General features: G+C 46.8%; 1 protein-coding gene across 1 annotated transcript in view; it reads left to right on the forward strand.

Annotated features, from left to right (window-relative positions):
* Positions 1–25938, forward strand: part of NAV2 (neuron navigator 2) — a 341354-nt gene that overhangs the window by 189161 nt on the left and 126255 nt on the right. Inside the window, exons 8-11 of the mRNA XM_087821777.1 lie at positions 8110–9184; positions 14024–14136; positions 19077–19185; positions 21054–21443. Coding sequence (XP_087677903.1) covers positions 8110–9184; positions 14024–14136; positions 19077–19185; positions 21054–21443 — 1687 coding nt within the window. The remainder of the gene's footprint in view (positions 1–8109; positions 9185–14023; positions 14137–19076; positions 19186–21053; positions 21444–25938) is intronic.

Genomic DNA, 25938 nt, shown 5'->3' on the forward strand with positions numbered 1-25938 from the left:
CCTTTTGGCTGTTGTGAGTGCGCTGCTGTGGAGATGGGCATACAAATATCTGTTCAAGTCCGTGCTTTTACTTCTTTTGGGTACTTACCCAGAATTGGAATTGCTGGGTCATAGTCTATGTTTAATTTTTTTTATTGTGTTTTCCACAATGGCTGTTACATCTTACATTCCCACAGTAGTACACAAGGGTTCCGATTTCTTTACATCCTCACAAACACTTATTTTCTGTTTGTTTGTTTGTTTGCTTATTTGTTAATAGCCATCCTGATGGGTATGAAGTGGTGTCTTAGCGTGGTTTTTATTTGTATTCCCTGACGGTTAATGGTGTGAACATCTTTCCCTGTGTGTATTGGCCATTTGGATATAGTCTTTGGAGAAAAGTCTATTCAAGTCCTTTGCTCATTTTTTAATCGATCTGTTGTTGAGTTACAGGAGTTCTTTTTGTATTCTGGATATCAATTCCTTATTATATATGTAATTTGCAAGTATTTACTCCCATTCCATAGGTTGCCTTTTCACTCTGTTGAGAGTGTCCTTTGATGCACAAGTGTTTTTAATTTTGATAAGTTGAACTTATCTGTTTTTCTCCTTTTGTTCCTGTGCTTTTGGAGTCATGTCCAAGAAATCATTGCCAAATCCAGTGTCATGAAGCTTTTCTCCTCTGTTTTCTTCTAAAAGTTTTATACATTTAGCTCTTATGTTTAAATCTGTGATCTATTTTGAGTTAATTTTTTATATGGTGTAAAGTATGAATCCAACTTCATTTATTTGCGTGTGAATATCCAGTTTTCCCAGCACCACTTCTTGAAAATACTGTCCTTACCCCATTGAATAGTCTTGAAAACCATTTGACCATTTATGCAAAGGTTTATTTCCGGGCTCTCTAGTCTGCTCCAGTGGTCTATATGTCTGTCTTCATGCCAGTATCACACAGGCTTGATTATTGTAGTTTTGTAGTAAGTTTTGAAATCCGGACATATAAGACCTTCAGTTTTGGTCTTTTTCAAGGTTGTTTTGGTTATTTGGAGTCACCTGAAATTCTGTATGAATTTTAGGATGGATTTTTCTATTTCTGCAAGCAAACAAAAAACCACACCACCCAGTCATTGGAATTTTGATAGGGATTGCATTAACAGCAACTCTAAAAATATTTGTTTGTATAAATCACTCTCTTTATTCTAACTTGTATGTTCTAGGCGCCTATAAGATTGTAGACACAAAAAGATTCTCAGAGCGTATGTGTCCAGAGCCCAGCCTCTTCTCACTCCATGCCCTCTCACTCTCCTTGGTGGTTCTCATGCCTGCCTTCTCTCTCTCTCTGTACCTCCAAGGGTTCTCTCCAAGAGGGAGTTGGAGAGAAGACTGTGTTTAAGCCCTTGCCTTTAGTATTAGACATTGGTCGCAACAGTGCTGAGGAAGCTTCTCCGGCCAGGCTGAAGGAATCCTGCAGCACCACTAAGTGGGTTGCGTGAGGTTCACGTGTCCCTCTGGTCTGGCGGCTACCAGGGTTGTAAAGAAACTGACCTGAGCAGCTTTGAAAACTGTCTCCAGTCTGTGTGCCTGGAGTCCATGTACTTAAAACAAAACAAAACTGGTTTCAATTACCCTAACACATTTGAACGCTCAAGATTGACACCTTGACAAATTATAGGAAATTGTAAACATTTTCCCAGGCCCAATTATCAGGCCTTTTTCTGAAGATTACAGAGAAGACTTAGGTGGCAAACCTCCCCAGGGAAGGTTTACAATCACAGTAGGGTGACAGGAGCTGGGATCAGCAGGCCGAGTATGCTCCCTGAGTACCTGCTGGCATAGGGACCAGACCACCAACGTCTCCCTAACTCAGATCCGAACTAAGATGCTGGGAACAGAGGGACCTGGGGCCAGTGTTGGCCCTCATGGAGGGAGAGAGGAAGAAACGCTTATTTATCTGTGATAGACAGTATTTTCATTTACAAAGTATTTTGGTTACTGTCAGGGAAGTTTAAGGCTTGTTGCCAGAAAACCCAAGCTTTCCCCTCCCCAAAGGAGATTAAATGCTCTCCCTAAACCCTTAAAAAAATAACAAAATAAAAGTATTTTCTTCAAAGGCACCCTGTCTGCAATATTTCACATGAGACTTTTCCCTCTTGCTGTGGTTTGTCAGTTGGTGGGGGGCGGGCCTTGTAAGCTGGTCTTTTTGAGCCAAGATGTGCAGTCTGCAGGGCCTGATCCGTTAGTGGGCCATAAAATCTGTTCAGGGCTCTGTGATCAGCACATATCAGAGTTTATTGTACATAGTAAGAGTATGTTTTGATATTTTTCAGTTTGACATATGGATATTTTGGTATTTATTGGGTGTGATGTAAAATGTCATTCTTACTATGTGTAGTAATCAAAAACTTATTAAAGTCATTATTTTAAAAATTATCTTTGGCTAAACAAGGCCCGGTTATGTTGCCATGGCTTACCATTCTCAGCAAAATGTCATGTTTAAATACATATAAATAAAGCTCTAAAAGTAGCCATTTTAGATTGGTTTTGAACCTAGTCTTTTTGAGGGGCCTTCTGATTTGATTTCTACTTGGTTGATTACATTTTCAAAAAAAAAAAAAAAAAAGATTTAATATAACGTATTTCTTGGTTTAATGGAACAGTGTTTCCCCAACTTTAGTCTTTCACAAACTTTCTGCATGATCTTTGCCAAATCTGTGAACCACTTGTGTTTTTGTTTGTTTCATATTTTGTTTAAATCAACTCAAATTTTGTCTACATTTAATATTCATGAAACTGCACATTTATAGACGGGCTATTTATCTTTTCTAATATGCAATAAAATAAATATATAACTTTTAAAATATAAAAATGCTCACCCATGTGCCATCTAAAACAAACTCACCTACTTCGGAGGCCACATCCCAGTGTTGGGGAAATACTGATGTTCAGAACACTCTTTTGTGCTTTTCTCCTTTCTTCCTCTTAGATTCCTTTGCTCTAACAAAGTTCCTGTACATGAGAAAAGAAACAAGCTGTTAGTTATCAAGGAGACAAGTGCTCTTAATTTTAAAGAACTCACCCTACCCTCTCTTTCCCTTGCTTGTTTTCATAAAATACTCGCATTTCTGAATTCACTAGCAACTCGTTCAAGGTTAACTATTCCTTGACCAGTTGTCTCTATTTATTAGTAACCATCTTAAGAGAACTGTGGAGGGGACTGTTTGAAGATAGAGGCACCTGAGTGTCACAGCTCAGGGTAATGGTAGAACTTAGTGAATGAGGGCTGCATTCATGGGCCCAGTCAGACAGGATTGCCTGTGGCCCAGCCTCAGAGGGCCTCGTGGAGACTCACTGAGATTTGGATAGAAATAGAGCTGAAAAGACTCTAGAGGAACAGCTTATCCTATTACAAGTGAGGCGCTGAGGGGCAAAATGGCACATCTAGGGTCACACCATTTGTTGGTGACGAAGTTTGAGGCTTGGTAAGGAAACTCCCACGCTATGAATCTCAGAACCCTGGTATTAAAAATGACTGCTTTCCAAAGAAAGAGGAGCGGGCCTCAAACAGCTCCTTCAGCCAGGACCTGAGGCCTCTGGTATGATAGTCTTAAGAATGACAGAGCTGTGTCAGGTTAAACTGGACAAGACCACTTGTGACCGGAAGCCCCCTTCACTGTTAAGGGGGTTTCTGGCCACGACATAAGTGCAGAGTATTGCTGATCTGATGTTCAGGTACCCTGGAGCCTTGTAGTCCTGCTTCGGGACCTTCTGTTCTAGAAACCCAAGTTCATGGTCATCTCCAGGTGCTACCCTTTATAGCTGCAATGAGTGTCCTTGAACTGCCCACATGATTTCATAACCAGGGGAGCCCAGGCTAATGGCCAAGTGGAAGCTCTGAAGCTCTGAGTCCGGATCCTGAGTTTTGTTTCCTTGAGTTTAGGCTGAAAAGTTTTAACAAAACCCTAATGAATAATCACAAATCTTGTGTCTCCATTGCCTTAATTGTGACTTGCAAATGTCAAAACTACCAACCAGCAATTCAGAAACCATTTGTAGTTAATCCTTCAACAGTACAGGTTTGAACTATGTGGTCCACCAATATGTAGATTTCCCCCCCAATAAAGACCATAAATGTATTTTCTCTTCCTTATTATTTTCTTAATAACATTTTCTTTTCTCTAGCTTATTTTATTGTGAGAGCACCGTATATAATACATATAACTATAAAACATGTTTTAATTGACTTTGTTATTGATAAGGCTTCCAGTCAACGGTAAACTACTAGTAGTTAAGATTTTGGGGAGTCAAAGCTATACATGATTTTCAACTGTGTGGGGGTTGGCACCCCTAATCCCCGCATTGTTCAAGGGTTAACTATATGACCACTTCCTAGCTCTGGCAGGCTTTGGGACACAAAGATGAATCAGCAAGGCGCTATCCTGGAGGAACCCACAGACCAGTGGACTTACATATCAACCATAGCGTGACAAACTCGAGTCACCTCCTCTGTGAAGGTTTCCCAAACGCTCTAGAAAGAATGAGTGGATCTCTTGGGTCTTGCACAACCCTTACAGCCCTTACGTGTTTTCCGCGCTGTTTTGAGATATGTTGCCCCTTTGGACAGTGAGTTCATAGAGGGCAGCAGCTGTATTTTATGCAACTCTGTATTTCCAGTGCCTGATGTAAGTAGATTGCCTTCCAAAATCCTTATATGGGGAGGTATGGACAATATCCTAGAAAAACCCAGAGTAGGGAACAGTTCCATGTGACGCAACAGACGGTTCATTCAGCTGGAGGGTCTCAGACAGTGTGACGGAGGTGAAGGCATTGAGCTGGGGTTTGAGAGGCAAGTAGGAGTTTCTGGGAGCTGTCTCGGCAGGGCCTGAGGAGGACTGTGTGTCTGTTCTGCCTACATTGTATGAGCCCTTCCCCCCCACCTTGCAGCTTTCCTGAGGGAGACAAACATCTTCAGTTAGCCTGTCCCTTTCACTTAGATCAAGCGTCTGTTTAACTCTGGGTCAGTCCTTAGCTAGTTAGTTGTTAATTTCCAGTTGTTGTATGTTAATGTTAAAAAGACACAGAGATACTGGGTAGGGGCATTTCTCATTAAAACCATTTCAGACAAGCTTTCTAAGAGTTTCAAGGAATATGTGGGAGTGAGAAGTCCCAGTGATTCATGCACATATGGTCAGTGGGGAATATGCCTAAAACTTAAAACTTCTTTAGGAAAGCGGGATATGCCTCTGAATGTCAGGTTGTCATTCCTGTAAAGACTATTGCAACCTGCCCCCAAAGTTCCCTTTTCCTGAACATTTTTTTCTTTTTAATATACTTTTTTATTGATTTCAGAGAGGAAAGGAGAGGGAGAGAGAGATAGAAACATCAGTGATGAGCCATTGATCGACTGCCTTCTGCACGCCCCTACTGGCAATTGAGCCCACAACCTAGGCATGTGCCCTGACCAGGAATGGAACTGTGATCTCCTGGTTCATGGGTCGATGCTCAACCACTGAGTCACGCCAGCTGGGCCTGAACACTTATTTTCTAACAAATAATAAAATGTATTCATTAATGACATTGTCATTTGTTCCTCCCTTCTAGAATGTAAGCTCCAGGAAGGCAGGGATCTTTGTCAGATGTATCCCAAGTACCTACAACAATGTCTGGCATATACTAGGTGCTCATTGAATGAATGACTATTGATATGAATGAATATATCGAATGAGTGAATCAATGAATGCTCTGCCCCAGATTTGAACCCAGGTAAAGAGAAAGACAGTTGTCCTAACAGAAATGGAACTGGGCATTAGAAGGTCTAATATTAGAATTTCCTCCAGAGAGCCTGCCTGTGGAGTACAGGCTGCCTCCTTCCCAGTGACTGGCCTGGCTCAGGCCTCACCTCGGATGCCATAAACACACCTAAGCAATAGAAGAGGCGGTGTCTGAAAAGCACTCATTCAAGTGGCTGTTGTTGAAATGTATTCTTCATCAAAGGAGACAACCGTGACGCATTCCCAAAGGAGCACTGTGTCAGGAGCCCTGGGCTCAAATCCCAGTCATGTCAATTTCTAGCTGCATGATTTAGGGTCTGTCATTAGCCCTCCCTGAGCCTCAGTTTCCTCACTCATAATGTTGGGCAGTCATCCCCACTTCACCACGTGCCTAGCACTATACCCCCTGGCACCCCGGAGGGCCTCCGGAAGCAGCGTCAGGCCTGTGGAAGGCCTCGGAAAGGCTGGCAGTGCGGGTGGGTTCCAGGAGCCTGCTTCCGAGCCAGTCTCCGACCCTCCCCAGGAAAAGATCCAGCAATGCCCCGTGAGTGAGTTTTGTTAGGGAGGATTGTGCAGCACCCCACCCCCACCTCCACCCAAACCCAAATCCCCAGTAAGTCAGGAAGATGTATGTGTTTTAAAACATTGGGAGGTCTGCTTTGGATCACCCTGGAGCTGCGGCTTCCCTGCGCAGCTGAGAGCGAGGGGAGGCCGCTCCTCTGCCCTTGCTCTCCACCCCCGCGCGGCGCGTGTCCCACACAGGGGCTGCCTTCACTCGGCTTTGGCGGCCGTTGACGTTTAAATCATAAAAAGCCGCTCTGTATACAGTTTACTCTGTTGCTAGAAGGCGGCGGAACATAGGTATTAAAAAAGAGAGAGAGAGAAAAGAAAGAAAGAGGAGAAGACGCAGCCGTTAATCCCGCCAGGCTTCTGGGCACCGGAGCAGTTACGGATGACAAAAGTTAATTAGAAACATGAGCAGTTTAACTGAAAACACTTGTGACAATTGGAAGGACAGCTTCTCCGGTAGGAGAATTTTTCACAGGGACTTGTTTCGGGAGAAAGTGGCTGCTGCTAGGTAAGTCATGTCATTGTGACTTTGCAAACAGGGATGTATGTGCGCTGTGGGGGTGAAGCGCCGCATCCCGTCTGCTCCCTGCACCAGGCGGGCACATGAGGGGTGCGGGCGGGCATGGGCTCAGCCGCGACCAGCCCTCCCTGCTGCCTTAGCTCTGGCAGCCACCCTTGCGGAGCAGAGACAGCCACATGGCCCTGAGTGCTCCCTACAAGGGCTCCACAGTTTTCATGTCTGTGATATGGGCCGGCTCGGTGGCGAGCATAACTCTAGTTGAGAACCCGCCCTTCCCAGAATAAATTCCAGTTCCAGTTTGGAAATACGTTGAGGCTTTTCTGAGAAGAGTCTGGCCGAGGAAATACTCCCTGAGCGCCAAGGGGAAGCCTTGACTTTCAGATAACCTGCGTGTTTTCTTGCTACAGTGAAGCCCTGTGCACAGTTTATACTTCTAAGCTGAAAAGTCTTTCTTATTTTAAGTCTAGTCTGAGTCGTGTTTGTGACTCTTTAAAAGTGCCAACGTAGGAAACACTGATCCGATTTGATAGGACGTAGCAACTTCTGTGGGTAATTATTCTTCTGTGAAGATTATACTTGGTTTCCCTTCTTTTCCTGCCCCCCACCCAAATTTATTTATTGATTTTTAGAGAGAGGAAGGGAGAGGGAAAGAGAGGGAAACATCGATTGGCTGCCCCCTGCATGCCCCCTACCAGGGATCAAGTCCACAACCCGGGCATGTGCTCTGACCAGGGATCGAACCGGCAACTCTGATGCGCAGGAGGATGCCCAACTAATTGAGCCACACCGACCAGGGCCCCCCTGTTCCTGTTGCTTTTTTTTTTTTTTTTTATCCTGTTCTGTTTTAATGTCTGTGCTTCATTGTTTTCCTAAAGTTGAATAATGCTCAGTTGTTTCCCATAACCTTGAAATGGTGCTGTGGGCTTGAGACAGTAGATATTTCCTACAGCTTTTCTACACCACCACGGTGGTGGTGCAGGTGTGTGTGTGTTTCTCCGTAAATGTAAGTGCCTAATTGTGCTTTGTGCACGTTTGATGTTGCGCTCAGCGTGCCTTTGCACAGCATACACCAGAATGTGAACTGTGCGTGATGGAGAGAGGAGGGGTCAAGGTGGGATTTCACATGAAGCGCACGTGACGCACGGAGCAGGTAGTGGAGCTCTAAGGTGCTCGGGGGGGAGTGATGGGAAGTCACCATGGCTCACCCTCCCTCGCCTTCAGCGCAGGTCCCCGGGTGTAATTCAGGCTTCCTTCTTGTCCCCATCTCTGCAGAGCCATTGGCAAGCCCGGCCTCCTCGCACCCCGGAATGAGCGAAAATGCATCTGCTTCCTTGGAGAGCGGCGGCAGCTCCACCCTTGCTAACTGCGGTGTCTCCTCGGCCATCCCCCAGCCCGGTGCTGCCACTAAGCCCTGGCGCAGCAAGTCCATCAGCGTGAAGCACAGCGCGACGTCGTCCATGCTCTCGGTCAAGCAGCCCGTGCCCGAGAACCCCAGGCCCAGCCCCGAAGCCTTGAAGCCAGCGCCCAACAATCAGAAGTCCATGCTGGAGAAACTAAAACTTTTCAACAGCAAAGGGGGTTCCAAGGCGGGTGAGGGCCCGGGGTCGCGGGACACAAGCTGTGAGCGGCTGGAGATCCTGTCCAGCGTCGAAGAGAGCGAAGAGATGGAGGCCACCGGTCGCACGTTCTCCGCGGCGGGCCCAGCGTCCAGCAGCCCCAAGATCGCACTCAAGGGCATCGCCCAGAGAACGTTCAGCCGGGCGCTGACCACCAAGAAGAGTTCCCCGAAAGGCAGCGACAAGGAAAGGGAGAAAAGCAAGGACCTTGCCAAGAGAGCCTCTGTGACAGAGAGACCGGACCTCAGAGAGGGGCCCAGAGAAGACCCCAGTGGGGCAGCGGTGACCGAGATGCCAAAAAAGTCCTCCAAGATTGCCAGCTTCATCCCCAAAGGGGGCAAGCTCAGCAGTGCCAAGAAGGAGACCCCTGCCCCCTCCCTCAGTGGAATTCCAAAACCAGGGATGAAGAGCATGCCCGGGAAGTCCCCAAGTGCCCCTGCCCCCTCCAAGGAGGGGGAGCGGAGCCGGGGTGGGAAGCCGAGCTCAGGGCTCCCCCAGCAGAAGCCCCAGCTGGACGGCAGACACTCCAGTTCCTCCTCCAGCCTGGCGTCCTCGGAAGGAAAAGGCCCAGGAGGGACCACCCTGAACCACAGCATCAGCAGCCAGACTGTCAGCGGGTCCGTCGGGACCACCCAGACCACAGGAAGCAACACCGTCAGTGTTCAGCTACCTCAGCCCCAGCAGCAATACAGCCACCCCAACACTGCGACGGTCGCGCCTTTCCTATACAGGTAGGAGCAGCCACCACCTGCCCTTCCTGGGCTGTGGGACAAAGGAGCCCTTCTGGTGGCTTCTAGGTGATGAGGGCAGGAACCAGGACTGCCCTGGGGGAACGTTTAGGCCAACAGCTAAAATCCCAGTGATAAACTCCTAGCAGAGGTATGCACAGTGTGCTTGAGGGAGCAGTTAATACAGCGGGGCTTGGGGAGGGTGGGAAAAAGCCAAAGAGAGGAGGTCGAATCTGAGCTGACCCGGGATGAGTAGGAGTTCATCAGGCCTGGGGGGACTTGAGGGCATTTCAGCAGCAGCAGCGGAGGCGGGAAAGATGGTCTGGTGTCACTCGACAGTATCCAGCATCGGTCCTAACCCGTCCTGAACATACTTTAAAAATGAAAACACAGAAGCCACCCTGCTGAGTAGCAGACGTCTTCTCATAGAGGTGTGGTCTTGAACTTCCAGATCCTCACAGCTCCTCACCACAGCGCGCGCATTAAGTATGTTTCCCATCCCTGCTGTGTGCTGGGATGTTAGAGGGGAGAGCAGGAAGAGGGAGGAGGGGAGTGGTAGGAGGAACCAGTTCTAGAAGAACAAAAGAGCCCAGGTTGTATTGAGACAAGCCTGGGTGTTTACATCTAACTGTCCTTCTGTCTGTTATCTGTCCCTCAGTCGCTCTGTCTCTGAGAGCAGCACATCCATCCACAGGAACACATGTGGAGCCAGGTGCTGCTTGCTCTGTGTGGTTCTGGCCTCCTGAGAGCCTCTGGCTGCTCAGCCCCCACCGCATACCTCTGCAGGATGCAGACACTGGCTAGGGTGCTACTAGATGCGTGTGGATGAGTCCCCTCCAGCAGGTGGCAGCTCCCCCAGCTCCCCTAGCACTGATCTTAAGGAAGCCCCAGAGCTTTGCTCACAGGAGTCAGCTTGGCCCTGTGCTGCAGGCGTGTAGTGTCCTTGACCACACTGCACAGTTGAATGATAAAACTGATACCTCTCCATAGCAAAAGGGGACAAGGATTAAACCACTGAATGTCATATTCTAGGCTTTCAGTTTACAGCTTCCACCCAAAGTACATACACATACACAGCTGTACACACACACCCATGCGCCCATAGGTGTGGACAAACATCAACAGTCACATGTAAGTGTGAGCACAGGTACATTTGTATATAAAATGCCACTGCGCATATGCACACACTAGTTACACAGCCGTTCCTATGCTTAGCCTCGTGCCCATCACACTCCCTCCCTGCCGGAGTTGTGTTCTAGGAGGTTGTTACCTCTCCTGCCAACAGCTGATGGCAAGGCTGACTGGAGTGTTTTCAGAGCGAAGCCAGCCAGTGCGGGAACGTCAGGCCTCGAGGGTCACGCCCGAACTTTCTCACTGGGAACCAGTCATCTTTTTATTAAGTCACGTCATCAGCTCAGCTCACAGTCCCTAGAGGGTGCCAAGGCTTAGATAACTGCTCAGCGCGCGTCTGCACGCACAGCCTATAAGGCAACTGTTCTCTGAACAATTTTCAAAATTAAAATATATGACAGTCTTTGATCACCATCAATCCCACTCCCCCCCCCCCCCTTTTTTGGTCTGGAATCATTTAAAAGTTTATAAATACCTAACCTTTTTGAAAATTTTCAAGCTTTTTAAATTTTGTTTTGTTTTTGTTAATCCTTACCCAAGGATATTTTTTTCATTGATTTTTGGGGGGGGGGGGGGGAGGGGAGGGGAGAGGAGGGGAGGGGAGGAAGTGGTTGGGGGCCAGAGAGAGACAAACATTGATGTGAGAGACATCAATTGGTTGCCTCCCACATGTGCCCGGACCAGGGTTGGGAATTGAACCTGCAACCCAGGTATGTGCACAGATGGACACTCCAACCACCGAGAAACACCAGCCAGGGCAAAAATTTCAAGCTTTTTTATGAGAGGAAAAACCCTTAATGGTAAAGAGCAATTTCTGACAAGTCGGAGGAAGGAGAAAATGCCGTGTGTATCTATCAAGCCCCATGTCTGATGTCCTCCTGGCCCCTCAAGGTGCCTTTGCTCTTTAGGTGAGGCAGGGAAGAGGCTAGGAAGAAGAGCACTGAGATGGGAGCCAGGACTCCTGGCCTCTGTCCTTTATGCAGCTCCCTGTGTGGTCCTGGGACCTGGCTGCAGGCACCGCTGCTGAGTGTGCAGAGACCCAGCTAAGAGCTTTTCGTGCCTCCGCTCATTTCGTCATTCCCCATTTCTGTGAGCTGCCTACCTTTTTTGAAATCCCCATTGTATAGCTGAGCAAAGCTGAGGCTTAGAGGAATTAGGTAACTGGCTCTCAGTCACAAAGCTAGTAGCCAGAAGAGCTAGTGTTTAACCCCAAGGCCAAGTCCAGAGATAATGTTGTTGGCCACCGCAGTGTCTTGGCTCTGTAGATCGCTGCGTAACTCTGAGCCTGATTGTCTCCATCTCTAAAGTGAAGAGACTGGACTAGATCAAAGACGTTTTTAAAATGGCATAGACTTCCTTTGTGCCCTAAAACGTGCTCTCAAGTTTATGGCTCACTGTACATAACCTACAGTGCTCTCCCAGATCCTCTCCATGCTAGTGATTTTACCAAGGGATAAAAGGAAGATAAATCATTTTAGAAATCACTCAGAATGAGTTATATTGATCAATTTAGAAGTAACAGTGGATGCCTCTATCACTCTTTGTGTCATTCCACATGTGGTTTTTGTAGCAGCCAGGAGAGGTCTCTGTTGTTCCCACTGTACAGATAGGGGCCCTGGGGTTCAGAGGTGAAGGGACTCAGCTGTGCATGGCTATCAAGTTATTGACTCCAGACCTCCAGGCTCCAAGTCTGATGCTCCTTCCACTGCCCAGCATCTTTCTAGGCTTCAAATGTTCTCATTTATCCATTCAGCGCATTTATCCTGCCTCGAGTGCCTGCTCAGTGTGTGAACTTAAGCAGATCATGTTCTTATGCGTGCATGTCGAAAGAGCGGGTCTTTGCCTGCAGAGCTCTCGGTGTAGTTGAGGGAAGATTCATGAATTACATCACAGTGTAACAAGCAGGCATCCGGAGAATCAGGAGAGGGCTGTAGAGACCCACAGAGGTGGTGTGATCAGCTCACCGAGTCAGGGAAGCTTCCAGGTGAAGGCGGCATGGGAACTGCATCTTAAAGGTGGATTAGGAGCAAACTAAGGCAGAAAGATGAGTGGGGCCTTTAGGCAGAGGTCACAGTAACTACAGAGAACACCGCTAAGGGCATGGCATGATCCGGGTCAATGGAGGGGAACTACATGTGGGTGGGGCAGAGGGCAGGGCTGTGTGTACAGGGCAGGAGTGGCAGGGACTGGGCCGGGAGTGAAGGGAGACTTCCATGATGTAGGGCGTCTCCTCCCACAATACGTTTAGAGCTTATTCTGTGGGAAATGGGAAACCAGTGGAGACCTTTAATCAGGGGGTGATGTGGTCACATCAGTATCAAAAGATCAGTGGAGGATGGTGTGGTAAGTGGACCAGACCTAGGAACAGTCTAGAACAGAGGTCATAGATAACCTGATTGGGCCCCAAAAGGTAGTATAAGTGGGAGTCTCAGGATGAGGGGTCTGTGGCAGAGGGAACTCCATGCCTCTAGAGGGAGCCGCCACCACTTGGCACCAGCAGGTGGAGCTCATTCAATCTAGACTTTCTTATTTTTACTGGGGAAGGCAGAAATCCAGCTATTTCTTGTGAAGTCTCCCAATTTTTAAATGTTGAAACTAATTCAAAAGCTTCAAAATATGCATACCAATAAGAATAAAATCCGTGGGCTGGTTTCTACACCTGGCTGTCATTTACAGCCCCTAGGGTGGAGGCAGCGTACCTGCTTACAAAGCACTCGTAGGGCCTTGGCAGAGACGATGAGAGCTTGGACACTGGCCAGTGAATGGAGAGGACCACTGAGAATATGAAAATCCTTTAAAGAGAGAGATGACCAGAAATGGGGACTGATGGCTCGAGGCCAAAGGGAGGGAGAATAGATGGACAACTTGAGGTGTACCAGCACATCCCCCACATTTAAGACAGCTCTCATTCTTGGCAAACGCTTTCTTCATAGGCAGTGAAATCGGGTTGAATTAGCTCAGGATGCTGATGAATTAATAATGTTACACCCAGGGTTATGCGTCTGAGTGCAGTTATCCATTTGCATGCCATGCCTAGATGAACAGAGGTAGTTGTGGCAAGAACACATTGCATGAAGCAGTTGCCCCTATTTGCTTTGACAAATAAGCGCATGGGGAAGGTTTGGGGAAGTACACATTTCAGTCAAGTGTTGAAATAATGATCAGTGAGACCTTTCATGTCAGCAGATCTGAGCTCTGAATCAGAGACCTGGAGGGCAAACACACCTGCTTGGCAAGAAGTCCTGACTGGTGTTACAGTCACCTTTTCAAAGGAGCCATGCCAGGAGGATTGGGAGGGTCGAGGGGTGGGGGCTGTCAGTGGAGTCATCTTATGCTTGATTGCTGGTGTTGCTGGTTACTTAGAAGTTGCTGTTTGGCTTTGGCTGAATGGTTTAACCCCCCCGTACTCTCCGGCATTTTCCTGGCTAGACCTGACGCCCTGATGGGGATGCAGAGGAGCATTCCCCAGTGCAGGAGCTCAGACCCTCCATTTGGGTGATGAATATTTCATCTTTTACAGTTTGGTGGCTCTGTTTCCAGGACATTGCTCCCTATGTGCTAATGAATTATTTAGTGTCAGTCTGCTGGCCTGCTCCATTCTAAAGCTTCTTGCTGAAGGAGGGATGGGAGGTGCTGTGGGAAGACCACAGTGGGCCAGAAGTGGGAGTTACCGCTCGTGACAAGTGTCTCTGCTTTGGTTTGTATGTGAAGGTCCCAGACAGACACCGAAGGGAATGTTACTGCCGAGTCCAGCTCCGCGGGGGTGAGCATGGAGCCCGGCCACTACTCCAAGAGCGGACAGCCTGCGCTGGAAGAGCTCACTGGTGAGTATGGAGCCCCAGAATCCTGGGTCTGTTGGCGATGCAGCCTCCTGTGGAACCACCTGCTGGAAGGGCACAAACCCAGCAAGATCTGAAGTTGGTTTGCTGTGGCACTGATTGATGAGCTAAACAAACTTAGTATTTTTCTTATCACTTTTCTTCTCTTTTTCCTGTTCTGTCTCTCACACAACCTATCCCTTCCTCCCCAGAACTGTAAATAAGTCTCTTACCTGTTTGCGAAATCACCTTTTAAGACACATTCCATTCCATTCATGAAGGGGCACTGGGCTGCGCTGACACTCAACTTTGAATCACCTTGTTTACTCTTCAGATAAAGTCGCTTTCCAGCAAGAGTTGGAACTCAAAATACTGACTTTTTTTTTTCTTTCCTCTATGGGGGCACCAATTGAACATTCTTCTCAGTATCTCTATTAATTGGAAATATTACAGCAGGCTGCTTTTACCAAAACCAAAATAAATAAATAAATTTGACTTATAACCTCCCGTGATGATTTAAGGGGCATTATAGGAAAACGTAGACTCCGCGGTTATCATATAGTTAATTCCACAAATACTTACCTGTTAGTGCTACACCGTCCCTTTCTTCGTTTAAAGAGGGAAAGTTAGCGTCTGAGTAAGGACCCCCCGCAGTGCAGTCCCAGTTGCCACCATCTCTTCCCAGTTGTCTCTCTTCCCCACTCCCCATCTCCGTGCTCCAGCAACTTCTGATCAGGGAAGCGAGTGGTAAACCACACAGTGAGCAGTAGCTGAGTTATTCCTCTCCTATCTTACCACTTCCAGAGTTGGGCTGGAAACTGAATCTGAGTTTAAAATTTATTTATTAGATTCACTATCCATGACCACATCATTTAAATAGCCGCACTACAGCTGCGGCATTGGTCTGCTGCCCATATGATCGAATCTTACTCCTCTCGCCATTAGCTCTGAGCATTAATTTCAGAGGATCTGAGTGATTTAACGATTTCCTTTTGGTTTCACTGACTGGGCACAGTGATGGAGTGGAGAGTTTTCAAGCCCTTTGTGAGTGATCCATCTTACAGTGGTTCAGGGCCCCACATTTGGGATGGATTTTGCTTCCTCTCCAGGGTTTGTAGCTCCCTTGCATAGGAGGGCATGGATACAGCACAGGAAAAGAGCCAAGAGAAGGGTGTGGAGTTCAGATGCCTGCTCAGGTCTCTACACACATTCCAGATCGTGTTCTTATGTGCACACATCAAAAGAGCGAGGCCAGTGCCTCAGAGCCCGGGTGGATCAGATGTGTGTCCCGCGGAGCAGTGTGGATTCATGTCAGGCACGGAGGCTCAGCTAAATTCACATTTGAAAAGCAAAAGCAGCCGCCAGAGAACATTCCACATAACACTTCAATTTCAGAGCGACAGATTGCAGCCTGTGATCTTCCACTCATTTTTCATTTTCTGCCCATGTCTCCTCTGCATCAGGACTAAAACCAACTAAGAGCTCAGAAGGCCTGAGATGCTGTCAGCTGCCTTGGGGAACAGACCTGTGCAGCCAATGATGCCTGATCAAGCAATCTTCCCTGTTAAGTCAGATAGTGTTAGTGACTAATTAAAATTTCTTAATCGGTTGACTTGCCTTTACATTCAAGCAGAACTCACACCTGTGACTGTGTGGTGGGTGGTTTTATGGAGACGCTTCATAGAGGCTTGGGGCTGAATGTAACTTATCCATAACTGATCCCTTGAAATGAAAATGAATGGTGTGTATATTTAGAAATGGACATTTATAAGGTAATTTGATCATTTGCTTAGTTTGCCCTGTGCTTATGCAAATAGGTGGATTTTCCCACGGTGCTTTGCCATTTACATAGCATTACAGGTAAGACCTGCATCTTAGAGTGTGGAGTTCGAAGGAACTCCTCTGTTTATTACCCAGCCTTCAAATCCCTTCTATCATTCACTGATGAATTGTCTTTCAGTCTCTATTTGGGTACTTCTTGTGACAGGAAGATTATTCCTTCATAAGGCAGCCTTTCCATATTTTGTGGCTTTAATAGGTAACAGAGTTCTTTATTCTTACATTTCTAATCCCTGGATAGAATCCAGCTTCCTAAAGCCCACAGACAATTTCAGTCTTTGGCATGTAGCAGCTTGTCCCTTAAGCCTTCCTCTTCCAAGTAAAAATCCAAGGTTCTCCCCATGTTCTTTTTATAGCACCCTGACATCCTCTAAACCCAGCCCTATTGGGGCAGAATATGTGGTGGTCTTTTCCTCACAGCCAATGGCTTGAGGGAGGCCTGCCCTTGGCCAGTGTGAGAACCACAGGTAGACATTGAATAGCTTAACTAGTTTCATTAATAGTTTACGATCTCTGGGTATGAACTGAAAGGATCCTGCTATTTCCACTGGAGCCTGCTTATATTTTTATTTTGTTCAGGCTGAGAGTTGGTAGGAAACCTTTACACTCAGGGCATCTTCCAAGGAGGTGGAATTGACAGTTCAGAGTGTGATCGCCTAAGCAAGGCAGATAGATTACTGGTTTGCATTTCTATGTTGCTCCTGGAATCTGGTGTGTATGGGGCTGTGCGGGGAGTAAACATTTCCCAGCAGGACTCCCACCCAAGAGGGAACCAAGACCATTGAATTCAATGAGCCCTCATTCTGTGCCAGGCATATCGTGTGTCATCTCATCCGATCTTTCTCCTACCCTTTGAAAGGAAGGATTTTGTCCCCATTTCACAGATGTCCTTTGGAGAGAATAAGTGACTTGTCCAAGGTCAACTGGCTAATCTGCAGCTGGGCCACAATTTAAACCTTTATCTGTCAGAATACAAAGCCCGTGCTCCTTCTTCAGCCCTGCACTGACCAAATGTCTTTTGGACAAAAATATTTCTTGGGCATCAGTAGATATGTGTGAGGGCTACCAAACGTAAAGGCGAGGTGCCATCCCATCTCAAAGATCTTTGAATTTCTAAAGAAGAGTTAACACAGGCAACTGTGGCCCTAATAGGGGCATGGATCAATAAAATAATAATTATACTTTTTGTGTGTGATCAAGCTAATTAATGAAGGTAATTAGCTTTATAATAAATATTCACTGCAGGCCTAGAGCTGTCCAAAGGATCCTTACCTTTGTTGGCAGCCTTACGTAGATGAAATGTGGCCAAGTTGGCAGCAGCAGATGTTTAATTATGGCCCTGGAGATAGATGCCATTACATTCCTCCAGGGCCATCCCATCACTGCTCTCATTCAAAAACACATACCTACATGAATGTATTTTAAAGAATTGGGTGGGAAGTACAAGTTTGACCACTTTTCAGATAAGAGAAAAAAATAATGCCTTTCAAATTTCTCTTGGTTAAAAGGGAGGGAGAAAATTGAAAACACTTGCATTTCTAAGGGTAGAGAGTTTGCTATAGCAAATTTCTTCCATAAAATTACATAGCTGTCATTTATTCCATTCCCCTGCCTCCAGGCACCACCGTACTGAGAACAATCAAAGGAATTTATCATCAGCCTCAGAAAGAAGGTTAATTCTAATGACCTTTCTTAGCTGCCTGTTGCCCTACTGACAACTGCTAGAAGTTCTACTTAGCATCTGATATAGATTCCACTTCCTGCTGCCTGTGTGGACTATATTCTGTATGGAGATTTCTTTAAAAGTGTTGCTTCAGCCCAGCTGGCGTGACTCAGTGGTTGAGCATCGACCTATGAACCAGTAGGTCAGGGTTCGATTCCCGGTCAGGGCACATGCCCGGGTTGCAGGCTCGATCCCCAGCAGGGAGCGTGCAGAAGGCAGCTCATCAATGACTTTCTCATCATTGATGTTTCTATCTCTCTCCCTCTCCCTTCTTCTCTCTGAAATCAATAAAAACATATTTTTAAAATAATAATTTCAAAAATGTTGCTTCACACTTGAAATAGTCATAGGCTTTTAAAGATCCTTGCTGGTGGCTCTTCCGTCTTCTCGGCACTGCCTGAAGTTACCCTGGGGGAAGATGTTTGATTCCTTTCATTGTCGGGGTGGTGATTCCCCCGCTCCTCTTCCCCTTGTAAGCCCAAACAAAACAGGAAAGCCAGAGAACCGAAACAAGGCTCCTTACTCTGAGAGAGCACATGGCTTCCTGGCTTGTGTGTGGCCTGCATCTCCTGGGACATTGGTGCCAGCCTGACCTCTCCTGGGCCGTGTGCTTTGTGGGAAACCTTGCCCAGAGAATGGGAGTCCGTTGTCTCCCCGAGTGCCCTGAGTCTTCCTGATGGCTCCCTGCTCTGCAGCACCAGCTGGCATGCATTGAGCCTGGTGGTGGGCACTGTGACCAGGGATCTCCAGCCCCTGTGCCATTTAGTCCACATAGCTGTCCTTCAAGGTCAGTACCATTACTGTCCTCGCTTTAGGGTGGTGGCATCTGAAGGATGGAGAGGGTGGACACCTTCCCATGATCACATAGCCAGTGAGTAGAGGAGCCAGAATTTGAGATGACATAAAGAAAAGGCAAACCTCTCTCTAGACATGTTTGTGATCGATAAGTGCAGATCTTTTAGCCATTCCAAGTTCCTTTTGTAATGTAGGGCCAGTAGACACCAGTGTGTGTCACCAATGAAGGATAAAACAAAATGCCTCACCTACTTTTCCACAGGCAGAAAGTGATTCCTGGGATCGGACCTAACGTGTGCATGTCTTTGTTGGAATTAGTATGACAGTGTAGTTAACATCTCAGACTAGGTCCTTTGTTTCTCCCACAAGCTAGACATCACTTATTTTAGGCGGGACCTAGAGGGAGAAGAAAGGCCTCTCTCCTTGGATTTAACACTCTCCTTTGGGCATTCATTCATTCATTCATTCTTTGTCAAGTCCCTCTTAAGCACCCATGGTGAGCCAGGCCCTGAGCATGGACACAACTCCTGCTCCCTGAAGTTCACCATCTGTCTGAGAATTAAAATAGCCTTAACGCTCATCTTTCCAGGGGAAGATCCTGAGGCTCGGCGCCTGCGGACAGTGAAGAACATTGCTGACCTGCGGCAGAACCTGGAGGAGACCATGTCCAGTTTACGGGGAACTCAGGTTACACACAGGTATCTGGAGCGTGAATTACTTTACTGAACCAGCTCGTAACTTGATTGTCACAGGGCTTCTCCTGTGTCTGTTCATGCCACTAGCAGCGTGATTTGGTTAATAATGGAATAAATAACCTCGATGGCTAAATGTGCTCGAATTGACAAAAAATGCCATACAGCGCACAGAAGAGAGGTGTCAGCAAGAATTCGTATAGACAGATTCCTCCCCAAAGCAGGAGGTTGCTAAATCTATCCCACCAAGGGTATTTTGGACCAGCTCCATTTAAATTTCACTTTTGGTGCATTTTCCAAAACTGCAGCACGCTGTTGAAATGAGCAGGTGAACTGTGTTTGACCTGCGCGATAAAGTGAATAACTTGGATTCCTACCCAGTCTTCTGATAGGTGACACTCTGCAATGTTGTTAGTCATGCGCGTGTGTAAAACATGTAAGGAAATATTTCTAAAACCTGATGATCGTGTTTATAAACAGTGATTTAGTTGGGTGAATTCTAGCATTACCTTGGAAACATTTATCAGGTTGTTTTCATGGCTGAACAAGAAATTGAAAAAGATACAACCCTAGGACATCCTTCGTGATTTTGGCAGAATCGAGATTTACGGTCTGTGTTTGGCTTTGGTGATCAAGGCTGAGTCCTAGGTACCCCCACTGATCTCCCAGAGTCCCTTTTTGCTTCTCCGATTTCAATCTCTGATAAATGAATTAAGCAGGGAGACCACAGGGCTTCACCACTGTCGGCAGTTTGGGCCAATCGAGGTTAAGCACCGTGGGTTCCATCTTAAATAAGACTGGGGCCCAAACCTTAAGGGGGGGACCCCAGTGTGAGGAAGGTAAGGCCACTTGCAGGATTGGAGGGAAACAAAAACAGCGAGGCACCAAACAATTTGGCTCTCCCAGAGGAGAGTGAACTTGGCTTTGGTCTTGGGCCCCTTAAGCCTTTAGCTGTTTGATGGCGTGGAGCCAGGTATTGGACCCTGCGATGCTGTGATTAGGTATGAAATGCCCGTCTCTACCACAATCACTAAAACCGACCAGCTGGGGTTTACAACAGTATGGTGGATTTCTTGGCTTGGACTAGGGTGATAACAATGACAGGAGGGACAGCTTCAGCGGTTTCTCCTGCAGGAAAGACTCTTGCCCTCTCTGCTCAGTTAGAGACCCACGCAGCTCTGCGGAGGAGCACTGCTTGTCTTGAAACACGGGGGACTGCAAAGGAGTCTTCCCGGTCCCAGGGACCAGCTCCACCTCCGGGCAGATGTGCACCCATGTAATTAGATTTATTACCATGTGATTTGATATCAAGCCTAGGTATTCACCACCCTTTTCTAGCCTTTTGCCCCAAAGTTGAGTTGTCATTTTGGACAAAATATGGGAGAAGCAAAAGTGTGGAGGAAATGGACCTTAGAGAGTTAGAAAGTCAAGGCTGTCCCCACCTGCTTGGTCAGGGAGCAGCTGAGGAAAGGGGGTAGGATATTAGGAACTGCGCAGGGGGCAGGTGCGTCTGTCCTTGGAAAGGGGCATCTGTGAGGCAGATGGGGTCCTCGATGCCCATTGTTATCAGATCGGCGTTTTCTGTTTCCCTTCCTGGGTTAGAAAGATTAGAGTAGTTAAGATAATTTAATCAAAGTCATGGTCGTGAGCGCCCTGTACCATGTTTTGGTGGGAAAAGTCTTTGATGGACTTTCTAGAATGTGGGTGGGTGCACACCTTCCTCTGTTCAGCGGGGGGTACGTGGGTGCCTGTTGTTTGATCCTATCATGTACATGGGTAATAGTTCATAATTTTTAAAAACTTAAAGAACATGTAAATGGCAAAGCATTCTAGGCACATTGGGGTCTGACCTGGGGTGGCTTTTATGTCCTTAGCACATTAGAAACCACATTTGACACCAACGTCACCACGGAGATCAGCGGGCGCAGCATCCTCAGCCTGACGGGCAGGCCCACGCCTCTGTCCTGGAGGCTCGGCCAGTCCAGCCCTCGGCTCCAAGCAGGAGATGCCCCCTCGATGGGCAACGGGTACCCGCCTCGGGCCAACGCCAGCCGGTTCATCAACACCGAGTCGGGCCGCTACGTGTACTCTGCCCCTCTGAGGAGGCAGCTGGCCTCCAGGGGCAGCAGCGTCTGCCACGTGGACGTCTCGGACAAGGCGGGGGACGAGGTGGACCTGGAAGGCATCAGCATGGACGCCCCCGGCTACATGAGCGACGGCGACGTCCTGAGCAAGAACATCCGGACGGATGACATCACAAGCGGGTGAGCTCTTGGGGTTTCTCTTTCACAGAGCAGGAGAAGCCTTGGCACCTGGGTTTGGTTTGTTTGTTTAGTTTGGCAGTGTTTTATTTAAGTTCTCTGGAGCCGGTCACACTGCCTGTTTCGCTTTCTCCTGTCCGTGTCCAAGGCTGTGTGGTGCAGGGGGAACCTTCTGGGCAGAGTCACAGACCCGGACCACGGTCCAGGCTCTGCAGTTCCCCACTGGGCAGTTCTAGCGAGGCTCTACCTGCAGCCTGAGTACAGAGTGACGTGTGACAACAAACCATCTTGTGTCAGTTCTTTAAACCAAATCTGGCACTTAGGATGGAATCCAGACTCCTTAGCACGGCCTACCTGGCCCTGCGGGATCTGGCTCTCACCTGACTCTTAGATCCTGTGGTTCTCCACCCTCCCCATCCCTTGCTTCCCTGCTGTAGCTGTTCCTTCTATTCCTCAGTCTCATCAAGCTCTTTCCTACCTCAGGGCCTTTGCACCTTCTGTTTCTTTGCCCAGATTCTATTCTTCAGATTGTTGCATGGCTGGTTCCTTCTTGCTGCTCAGCGGACATCTCTTTGTAGGAGCCCAACTTGACCATTCAACTCAAAGTAGTTTATGTGGCCTTGCCCTGTACCCTGTCTTATGCTCATTTGGAACCTTGTCACTATCCTGATTATTTGTTTGTATTTTATGATCTCCCTATCCCCTCCTGCTTGCAGTAATAAGCTCCAGGAAGCAAGGACATTGTCTGGCTTGTTCATTGCCGAGTCCCCAGTGCATTGTACATATCGGAGCTTATAGATATTGCTGAACTAATGAATACACGGACCCCTGGGCGAAGGAACAAACGCAGCCTCCCTGTGATGAGCTACTGTTTTAGCCTCACTGTGACCATGTATAGTCATAGGCCTTCCTGTTGTTTTTAGCTCTACTCCCAGATCATTGTGTAAACCAAAGGTTCATCTATTTACTCCACTTGCCTGAGACTTCATCTGTTCACTTCACTCGTGCATAACTTTTCCAAGATCGTTCCCTCCTCTAGCATTCTAGCAGCCAGAATTATAGATAATAAAAATCAGGCATAACACTCATGCCACTCGTTTCCATAAACAGTGATCAAGAACCCATGGGTAAGTCGATATTTTCATCATTGAATAATAGCTAGTTCTCCCACTATGAACCACGCCCCGTGCTGGGTGCTTTATGTGTATTACCTTCTTCTGTACTCACAGCAATCCTCCAAGGTAGGTGATGTCACAGTCCCCATTTTATGGATGAGTAAACTGAGGCTCATCAGTTTAAATAACTTGCCGAAGGTCCTGCAGTAGTTAGGATGCAGAGCCCAGGGCTAGCAGCCCCAGAGCCCTGCTCCTTCTGGAATCCAGCATGGCCTCAAGGGAATCATTATCAAATCTCACTGTAATATGCTACCAAGAAATTTTCAGGTTATTTTGAGACTTTTGTATCCTGTCATAGAGTTTATTTTATTGTTGGATCTGTCTTTTAATCCTCAATAGATGGTCAGTGTTGATTTTGATGTAGTACTGACAGTTCCCACAAGATGGAGACATTGAAATACTCAAACCTAAGCCTTGGTGATGTCCCAGTGAGCAAGTCTGTGATCTTTAAACCAGAGCCTTTACTCCTGCTGAACAGCACAAGTGTTTACATTTCAGCTCCTGCTCTGGGAAGTTTACATTTTTTAGCCAGTGAGATAGCTCTCAGAGCAAGTGTAGATAAAAGTGCAGACATGTAAGCAAACCACCCAATTATTGAAACTAGAGAACTCTGGTCTGGTTTTTCTTTTCCCACTCCTCTTCATGTGGAAATTTACCTCCAAAATGAGGAGAGATGGCCCAGATGGCACCTAATGCTCCTTCTAGCGGTAACATTCTAGAATGCGAGCTGAGCGTGACTTCACCCTGTGGAAATGCATGCGAGTGTTTGCTTTGGGGCTACATTATCAGTTTGCTTCGACATGCTGAGTCCAGAACAAGTCATTGAATGTCCTTTGTACTCATTTCTTTTTTCCTTTTATAAACATGACAGGGTTGTGGATATTGAAGGACTGGCCATTTAGTCTCTGCTTCAGAATCTGCTAAATAAGTCATATTGCTGAGGCCTTTGGTGTAGTGGACAGAAAACAGACTGAATGTCAGACGCATGGAGCTTAAACTCTGCTCTGCCAGTTGTGAGCTCTGCGACACTGGGCACGTCATTCCACTTCTCTGCGCCTTGAAGCACTGTAATTAATATGGTCCTTAACCTTCTACAGATAGAGTTCTCTTTGAGGTGTATCTGATTAATGGCAAATATCTGATAAAGCCACAAAGTCTCAGACACAGTCTAGGTATCTTATCAACCTCAAACAGCCAGACACTTGGAAACAATGAAATGATTCAAGTTTTCATCCAGATGTTTGTTTGGCTTGGTAGGGACAGACTTGATGTATGAGTAAGATATATACCCGTAAGGAGGCTCTTGGAAAAAAGTTCTTGTAAAAGTTTACATCAAGTTTATTTAGAAAGCCTGGTACAGAAGGAAATTCTAGTTTCTGAACCTATGACCTTTGTTTTTGAAATGACACTGTACCTGCCCTTGTTGTAGCAGCTATTTTTTTATACTTATAGTTCATTGTCTGCCCTGGATAGTATGCACTTGTGTCCGTGTGTATATCATTCAGTTCTACTTAAGCTGGGGCTGAGATTACATTACTAAGAACCTAATGTTGAATGTCGTTTGTCTTCGTGTGTGTGTGTGTGTGTGTGTGTGTGTGTGTGTGTAAATTAACTCTTAGTGTGTGCCAGGTGTGTCTAAATACTTTAGGTTGGTAAATTGGGCTTTGGCTTTGGTTAGTGGGAAAGAGTTTAAAATAACAGATGACGATGTCTCTTACTAAGTTTTGATCTGTGTTGTGAGTCCATCCACTCATCTTCTAAACATTCAGAGTGCCACGTGGTGCAGAATAAAATTAAGGGGACAGACTTAGCATCCATATGTTTGGAAAGATGATTGTTTTTCTTTTCAAAGGAGGCACCGAGTTGTATAATCTTCTAAAGTGTGAATATACATTCCTTCCTGGGGGAAAAAATGACCCTTTACATTTAACATCAGAAAATTTTCCAAGAACCTTTGATGGCTTCCTGTTGCCTGTGGGAACAGATCTCAACTTCTTAACTGAACTGTGGGAGGCTCTTTATGATCCTTCCCTCAGCCGCCCTTTCTGCCTTAGCCCTGGCCACATCCCTCCCCACACACCCCACACTCCCCACTGCTCCAGGCTACCTGCCATTCATTACAGGAGGCTGTTTCCTGCATTTGCAAAGCTCTGTGCCTTCAGGACAAGCCCCTTTCTTCCTGGAATTCCTTTCCCATCAAGCCCATCTGACTGATCCTAAAATAAACACCTCTGTGATGCCCTCCTGGACTTCCCCAGTCAGAGTTAGCTCTGTCGCATGCGTTTCTGGTGGCTTTGGTTTGCACCCAGCCTTGTGTGTGAGCCTTTCACTTTGCATGGGAAACTGAGAGGGGCTGGGTAGGGTTGAGGGAAGAGTATGGTCTTAGAGGCAAACAAATTGGATATTTAGTCCTGATTCTACCAAATGAACTGGAGCATGTTCTTAACCTTTGAGAATTAGAGATAAGACTTGAGAAGCACCTGGCAGTCTGGGATGCTCAAGAAATGTGCACTGTGTATGTGCGTGCAGATGCAAGCACTTGTGCCTATGTGCGTGTGTGTGTCCTACTCCAAACTTGAAGCTCTTAGAAGGCAGACAGTGCCCATTATTTTTCTAAACTCAGAGACTAGTACAAATAGGCATTTAATAAATATTTTGTGAATGGTCTATTCTGCAGTCCTACCCTCACAGGACCTTGGGCGTATATAACTTGCCACCACTAGCTGTGAAACTCAGCGGTTCTATTTACAGAACACTTGGGGAAAATCAGCTTGACCTCTGGTGTGTTTTTGGTGAGATACATAGCTCCACCTAGTGGCCAGTATCGGATGTGATGCTGTGGTTTTGATTGCTTTTAACTTTTAAGTCATTATATTGGTTTAAGGCTGAGGACCCAGGGAGTGGACATTGTAACAGTTCATTTGTCTTTCAAATGTAGCCTGACTAGTAGTCTAGTGAGGGAGAGAAAGCAGGGTTCTGAACAACTTGGGCTTCGATGTTGACATTGTAGTGGCTGAAATCTTCCCTGTTACACGGCAGGGATTCCTCCATCAACAAGTATAGTGTGTGACCGGTGTCTGCTGGGAGACTCAGTTCCTTAGAAGTTGAGGAACCCATCCTTGATGAACTATTTGTATCTCATAAATATGTCAGGGCGTGTCTTTAGTCAGCTTGGGCTGCACTAGTGAAATGCCATGAGCTGGGGGTTAACCAACCGACATTTATTTCTCACAGTTCTGGAGGCTGGAAGTCCAGGATCACAGTGCCAGCATGGTCGGGTTCTGCAGAGAGATTCCTTCCTGGCCTACTCTGTTCTCATGTGG

Source organism: Miniopterus natalensis, chromosome 11 (assembly GCF_054644295.1).
Source record: "Miniopterus natalensis isolate mMinNat1 chromosome 11, mMinNat1.hap1, whole genome shotgun sequence".
NCBI lineage: Eukaryota > Metazoa > Chordata > Mammalia > Chiroptera > Miniopteridae > Miniopterus > Miniopterus natalensis.